The following is an 8,037-nucleotide window of genomic DNA, read 5'->3' as shown; positions in this document are numbered from 1 at the left end:
AACCTGACGCTCAGGAGGTAGGCCTCGCGGTGGACTCAGTTTTGGCGGATGATTGATTTTCTCTCCAGTCTTCACGGAGTGGCATGTTTAGCCCCGTGTCTGTTTAGCGATTGTCTTATGACTCGCTGATCCCCTACACAGGAAGTTCTAGTCGACTTGGCGCCAATGCTGAGAACACGGTGCCTGCCGTAGATCAGGGCCAAAAGGTAGCGGATGCTCTAAGAAAAACACCCCGGACTCCGCGCCGTAAATCCCGATCCACTCTACCGGGCTCCAGATGCCAATTCGGGAGGTCTGGGACCAACCAGCGTGCCCAAGTCTCCGAAGGGATCCGCGCCGCCGGTTGGGTGCCCTCCCTTCCGATCTCTTCATCAGGGTGGTGGTGCGTCCAAACTGATGGCTTGGCGCTGCGATCGAAGCAGAGAGTGCGTCGTCATGTCTTCGTTGATTAAAAATCCGAATTACTCAGTTCAATCGAACTCAGCAGAAAGTGCCGGTTCTCTTCGCTATCGGGCTTCTCTCTTTTCTCGCTTCTTCGCTGCACGAACACCCCCAGACAGGGTTTGTCGCAGGATGTGACCATGACCCTTACTGTATGCGCCGGAAGCAGGACGGCACAAGAACTTGCGACGTTTCACCCACGTGGATCCCACCAAGCTTGTCTTGAGCTCTCTTCGAAGAGCCTCAAGCACTCTCGTTTCGCCCAGGGATCATCCCCAGGTAGGTTTGAAGGAAAACCCAGATCGCACTAGGCAAAGAACGGGGCCAACGACGTTAGTTCCCGTGCATCCGGACGCGCGCCGTCGGGGAGAGGGTCGCAAGGGGAAAGCTATGATCGCCGCCCATCACTGTCAAATCATTGATCCTCATCCATCCTGTCGGACCGGGGTGTGGCAGACATCGTAGACGCCGGGCTGAGGCCAGATTCTGGTATTTGTAGTGCAAGGCCGCCCTCCTGGCCCCGTCTTCTTTCATCCGGTCTTTATTCACTTTCTGTCTCATCAAACAATCTATTGTGCTGGTCACTCGTTTCCCGCTTGGTCTAATTTCCATTCGTCCTCTCCTTCATATACCTGCAGTGTCGCCGTCCACTCTTTCTTCGGAGTCTTCCAAAACCGTTTTCGCCAGTCCGATATACCGCCTTCAAAATGCGCACTTCGATCACCGCTGCCACGGCCCTCCTGGCCTCCATGGTCTCCGCTCACGGAAACATCATCTCCCCTCCTGCCCGTGCTCCCGGCCCCGCGATGGCAAAGGCTTGTGGACAGGAGAATGTGCAGACTGTTTTGGCAGACCCTACTATTCCCCTGGAGGACCTCACCAACCCTCCGGCGACATGTAAGTGACTGCGGCACCCTTAGTGCACCTGTCATCACATGCTAACATCTCATGCAGGCCAGCTGGATCTCTGCCGTGGCGCCACCTTCGAGGACAACAAGGCCCAGGTCCAGACCTTCAAGGCTGGCCAGGTCGTCAACATGCGCGCGGCCCTGCCCATTCCCCATGAGGGCCCGATGAACGTCTCCATCGTCGACACGAAGACCAACAAAGTCATCGGACAGCCGCTTATTGTCTTCGACTCCTACGCCGACGAGAAGCTTGCTCAATTACCCGCGAACAACACCAACTTCGATATCACCATGCCCAGCAACCTGCCCGCTGGAACATGCGCTCAGGCCGGTCAGTGTGTCGTTCAGTGGTTCTGGTTCGGAACTAGCGCGAAGCAGACTTATGAGAGCTGCGTGGACTTCGTGATGGCTTGAGCGGAGCAATTTGATGTTTTCACCAGACCATAGATAAGGGCGGCAACTTGACCGCGACTTTCAGAAGTAGATAGTATTACAGGCATTGCGCCTCTTGTTGCCAATTGAAACTAAGGACGTTGAATTCTGAAACTTTTTAATCGGTCAAAACGAACGCCAACTCCATGCTGTCAGTGGATGGATGAATTTAGCAAATAACCCGTCCCGTCTATTGTGTCGGCGTTGATGACTCCAAATTTAGTGTGCCTTTCCGTTAAATTGTAATCTTCGTGTAGGTAATTGTACGCAAATGTCTTCCTTTCAAGGTCTGCGTTATCTTTCTGAGTTGCAAGGTGGCATGGATGTGAGAAGTTTATGATGTGGGCTCCTTCATGGCTTAAGCACGGGGTTCTCATCTTTTTCAGCCTTAACGTTAGTAGACAACTCTACCGTTTAGGCTCAGTTTGATTTATTGATTTATTGCACAGGTATTTCGATAATGTGACAGGACCATGCGCAATGGGAACGACTACTGTTTTATCATGATGACAGCACAAGTTGACAATGCCCTTAGTTCGAGCAAAATAATATGTTGTTCTATTCAAGGAAACACGAGTGATAATCTTAAGTTCGCTACGTACGGCCTATTCAGACTAAACCTGAAGGTTCTATTCTTCGTCATCTGGGCCTGCATCTTCGACGTACGCAGCCATTGGACCTGTTTTTATGGTTAGAAATTCCAATCATCTGATGGCTCAAATGGCCACGGCAGAAAAGTCCGAGATGGTGAAAGGGAACTTGCCTTTGCTGCTCGTATTTGGGCGCGAATCAGGGCTGCCAAGGCCCTCAACTTGAAGGCCAGAGCTTTGCACTTGATCTGCGGCCATGTCAGTTTTCAACGCCCATTACTTATGTTTGAGAAGCATTTTGCAAACCTGGCCGAGGAGCATATAGACGTACTCCGGTCTGGTTACGCAAAGGACTAATTGCCGGTGTAATTTCTCCCATAGCCTGATCTTTTATGATGGGAGACCCCTCGTCAGACCGGATTGTGCTGATGCTCATTACCGACTCATCCAATGACGGCTCCGTTTCTGACTCTATTACCGACTCCGTTTCCGACTCTTGCTCGTACATGTTTCGATATCGACTTGGTGGCTTTCTTTTACTCCTTCGAGGAGACGCTTCGTTAAACTCGCTGATGGATGGCTGGTATTTTCGCGTGTAGTCTCTCGAATCCGTTCTTCTTGGAGAAGAGCGAGGAATATATTGCGGAACTGGTGGTCTTCTTCTTGTCTGATCCCGACTTTCCTGGTAGCGCCGGGATTCAAAGTGCGAGTCGAAATATGCCCGCGAAGAACGTTCCAGATATGTATCCCTCTCGTGGGAGCTCGAGGTTAACATGCCTAGTGTCGAGTATTGAGCTCGCTCCAGTAGGCGATCCGAGCAAGTTTCCCCGAATGTCAGCAATTCTCGCCGTAATGTTTCCCTGGAATCGGGCGAGGAAGTCGAAAGATAACAATAAAGGCAAGTGTGAAGGTATCGCCGACGATTCCCAACTGCCATCCAGAGACTTTTCAAATCCTCTAGTAGCTTCTGTGGATCTGGGCATCGGTATATGAGCTCTTGCAAGCAGGCCGCTTGTAGTTCCACATCGCCAAGCTCAAGAGCATATTTCAGAATTATACATAATACCTCCTCTTGTTCGTCATTATCCAATGTATTAGGCTGCCAGTTGGGAGGTACGTCGTTGGCTGGAATGAAAAATGGCATAGACTGGGAAGGGAAAACGGAAGGGCTGATTGCGTAAGTCCCTGCCAGCTTCTCGAGATGCTTGCGAAGGCCAGGTAGGCCAATTGTATGTGGCTCTCGGTATTGCTGTAGGAGAGCTTCTGAGGCAACCCAGCAGAGATAAGGCCGAGTTTTGAGGTGGCTAGGGCTTCTGTTGGCCAAATCAACTGCGTAGCGCTGAGCTGCTTCAAAAAACGCTGTGGCCCAACCAACATCGCCCAAGTTCTGCGCAGCATCATTCGCAAGAGTCGTGAAAATGTCCAGAAGTGCCAGTGTGATCGTTTCGTCTCCAGCAAGTGTGTTCCAATCGTCCTGAAGACTTTGAATGATATCGTATACTGTTGGAGCCTGGACATTGAGACTGCCTTCAAGCATCCGCAGAAGACAGCCCGAGACGCCCATATCCATTGTAACAAAGAGGTGGAGCAAATCCCTCAGATCCCATACTCGCTTTTGTTTTTTCAGATGCTCGTAAAGGTCAGCAAAACCTCCAAGAAACTCTCCGCAGTTTTCCATTCCTAGAATCAGGACCTGGACCTTGATGAATGTTAGCAAGTTTCATGTTGAGGTCAGGGCTGATGAACACTTTTAGTCTTACCTCAGTTGAATCCAAAGTAGGCCAACTACTGCGCAAAAGTGCTGCAACATCTGGTCTTGAAATCCTACTTAGCAGCGGCACGTTGACGCCACTAATCCGTTGAGCTTTCACGAGAGCAAGGTACCAATTGGTCTGAACGACTCCCCTTGTAGGATCAGGCGGGAACTCTTCCGCCAGCTCCAAAAGGGCGGGAATATCCAATGCATCCAACAAAAACTGAGCGTATTGGCTAAGAACGTAACCGTTGTCAAGGAAGCGTTCAAGGTTTTGTTGGAAAAAGCTCCGGGCTCTCTGGAAATGGCCTAGCCTCCAGAGCTCCGAGAACAATTCAAGCGGTTCCTCCACGCCAATAACTGCGCCGAGCTCCAAGTGTACAGTAACGTTTTGGCCGTCTCTGGGATTTACATGGATGCTAGAAGGTGGGAGTGGCGGGCGGGAGTCGTTTGTGTCTTGGGTGCTGTATCCATGGCTTTTGTCTCCGCTAAGCCTTTGTCGTAGCCGATCAAGTCTGCCTACCAGCGACTTTGCCCTTGCATCCCATTGTTTCCATTCAAATACCTTCTCTCTGAGATCGTGTGAAAGTCGATCGTGGCGCTCATTCATGTTGTCTCTCCATTCCGGGTCCTCTTCTTCTGAAGACCAGCCGCTCCATAAATTGCGCTTGTCTGCTTGACTTTCATGAAGCCGCTGTCGACTTTTCCTCAGATTGTCGAAAACTTCATCGAAATCCTTGGATAAATCGTCAAATTCCTGTTTGAGATTGTCATGAGTCCTTGAGTTGGGCATGCCACCGTCCGATTTCGCCACGTAATGCCCTGCCCTGGTTCTCAAATCTCTGTTACTGCTAGATGCTAGCCTTATAAAGCCAGGATCATAAAATTCTGGAGCCGCCGGAACTCGTTCAAGGTCGGAATCTTGTGATTGGTCGATAACCTGGGCATCATTCCTGGATCGATCTGCCCATTCGTCTTCCCTGGCAAGGAGTGCTGGCCTGGACATGATCTGATCCTATTAGCACTAGGGCACGGTCAAATTCCATCCTTTGTGCTCACCTCTGAATATTACGATGAAAGGAGCGTGTGGTTTTGTTTTCAGTGACAGCCATATTACTTTGCTGGGCAATCATTAGATTCGAATGAGGGATAAAAGAGACACATCAGGCTGGCGGACGGCCTCATTATAATGTATCTCAGCCAAAAGGACGCTGTCTGCATGACGCTAGCGCCGGCTACCTTGGCAGCTGAAGGGCTGACCACTCGTAGCCTGAAGAGCCCATGCAGTATCCAATGAACAGAGATAACAACATAAGCAGATTGGTGGTTGATTGGTGTTGGACGCAGGCCCAGTCAGATAGATAGTCTTAGGCCACATAGGTACTCCGAGCAGAAAGTACTCCGAATGCCTTAAGAATCGGCAGTGCCTCTTGTGGAAGTTGCATGTACAGTACTATTGTAAATCAGGTGATTGTCTCGCTGACATTGCGTCTTTTCCATTTCGGACCCCGCACTCCAGAGGGCAAGTTAAAGCTTGGAATTTCACATCCAGCCTTCCTGCTTCTTCCACGAGAAGCCGAAGCACCAGCCTCACTCACTAGGCTCCAGGCGAAATCGAGGACGTAGCGTATGCGAATCGCAATACACAATGTGCGTCTTTCGTATTCCAGATCATTAAAGTTGAAGACTAAGCTAATTGCGTATACTATGATGACAGATGGAACCTCGGCAGCCTGGCCTTCAATTCCAGCGCCGCCAGCCCTACGGACGGCGTGACATCGAACGATTTGACCAGGAGTCGGCGAAAGGGCTTGATGTATGCATCAAATCACGGACGATTGGCAAAGTCCGGATCGAATGTAACTATGGCTGGAAAAGAGCACAATGGGGACGCTTAGGAGTCGATCGAACACCCGCTGGCATCGTCTATATCGACATGACGTTTAAGCAGCCACCCGGGCATTCACTCAGCAGCGCAGTTGTCACTATCACATTGAGTGATGAAAGCATGCCCATCTACTCTTCCAGGCGAATTCGAAAGAAACCCATTGCCCCGTCGTCTCTGGCTGTTGATAATTCAGTCCACATCACCCAATTCTTTGGGCCGAGTTACATAATTGGTCGCAAGATTGTTAGCAGCGAAGTGAGCGATAAGGCACTACAACCTACCGTGGGGTTTGGAGGCATTGTCGATCTCGGAGGTGTCGGTCTCAATAAAAGTGTTTCGAGAGACATCTCCCACGCATGGAGCTTCAAAGGAGTCCGGCAAACGACCAACGACGGTTACGGAATTAGGTCTTTGGAATGGCAATTCACGGAGAATCCTTTGGAGACCAATCCATCGCACAACTCATCTTTTCAGACGGCCTTTGCTTTTGAGCATAGTGGAAAACCAGTCATTATGGAAGTGGAAGTCGAAGGAGATCTCAAGAAAAGAAGGCAGGATGCTGCGCACAAAGTATACAGGTTTCTCACCAACTCAAAAGGGAGCGACAAGTCGATGATCACGCGAATCGATTTGTCTTCTGCGCGGGACGACTTTCAAGAGAGCCTAGATTACGCTGCCAGCGACCTCGACAGATGTATGCGGCAGCTAAACACAGAAGCAACACCTATGGAAGTATCAGCTGAGACCCATGATCCGGTTTCCCAAACGCCCGAAGATCGGTCAACCAATGTACTTCTATCAGGTAAGCGATCAGAGGCTATGAGTCAAGAAAATGCAGAGCTGCGCCGATTTCTTCCGCAGCCTGCTGAGGATCAAACCGCCCTAGACTTTGGTTCACAGGGAGAGGATGCCGCATCAAACAACAGCCAGGAGACTCTCTTGAACACAGAAGAAGCTGACGATCAACTTGCAACGACGGAGAAGCCGCGATGGAAAATATTTCAACTAAGAGCAATAATGGCCGCAGCTTTCGGTTGGCTCGCTATGGTACTCGCGGACGATCGACAGGAGACGACCGTTAAAAATCGTGTGTCTCGATAACACAAGGAGATTTGTCTTACTAGTGGAAGCCAAAACATAGACGTACGCGTTGATATTAGCGGAGTCGAAACGTGTAGTTTCTCTCCTCAGCTACCGAGGGAGGGCGAATTAAAATAAGAAGCAGTTCACAAAATACAAAAAGCTATGCGTCAAGGACAGGATTCGAACCTGCGCGACCGAAGCCACTGCCTGAACAACTGTCAGAAGACCTGATAGCAGGGCAGCCCATTAACCACTCTGGCACCTTGACCCGTGATTGATGGAAAATGTGGCAGTGGAAGAGACCCATATTGATCTGCACCGCCAGCTGGCAGTGTGACTCCACCAGTGGATCTCGCTGCACGTCGACAATCCCTAGCGTATCCAGGGCATCTGAAATTCACCGTGACTTCCAAGGCCATTATGTCTCAAGTTGTTTCTTTCTCTCTTATGTTGATGGTTGTGTGGATGATGTATTTGGCGCCTTGGGCTGATGAAGAAACTACTTTCAGATCTCTACTTCACTCCTTGGATTGTCCACTCGCAGCGACCTCATTTGACAAACACTCCAGAAAACTTATTTCTTCCAAAAACTACTAAATGAGTCAATAAGATTGCCAAAGTGTTTCTCGACGTCTTGCAGGACGTCTCAAGCGTCACTCTCAATCCGCGCATGACCGGTGCTGCAACTGCTTTCAGTTTTCATCCCGAAGCAACCCAGCTTGGAATCAGAAAGCCAGACGAAATCAGCTGTTATGTGTCAGAGACTCGGTCAACTACATGAAGATCATCGTGGTTTACTCACCGAGGTTTATTGAGTTCCAATGAACCCCGCCATTCGTGTTGCGACACCAACACTCGAGCTTGCCGTGTTTCTCGTCGTAAGTACACTTATCACAGCTCGCACCAAAGCCTCCTCTGTACTCAGTTAGTCTTTCGAGTGAT

General features: G+C 50.1%; 1 protein-coding gene across 1 annotated transcript; it reads left to right on the top strand.

Moving 5' to 3' along the window:
• Window positions 1-1,148: 1,148 nt before the first annotated feature.
• CGCS363_v000421 (uncharacterized protein) lies at window positions 1,149-1,763 on the top strand (the record flags this gene model as incomplete). Its single annotated transcript, XM_036632270.1, has 2 exons — window positions 1,149-1,338; window positions 1,396-1,763. 2 exons carry the CDS (start codon window positions 1,149-1,151, stop codon window positions 1,761-1,763), a joined length of 558 nt encoding a protein of 185 aa, XP_036501268.1.
• Window positions 1,764-8,037: the final 6,274 nt, after the last annotated feature.

Source organism: Colletotrichum siamense (genome assembly GCF_013390195.1).
Source record: "Colletotrichum siamense strain Cg363 chromosome Unknown KSG_Cg363_contig01, whole genome shotgun sequence".
NCBI classification, from domain to species: domain Eukaryota; kingdom Fungi; phylum Ascomycota; class Sordariomycetes; order Glomerellales; family Glomerellaceae; genus Colletotrichum; species Colletotrichum siamense.
This window is presented reverse-complemented; position numbering and strand designations above follow the sequence as displayed.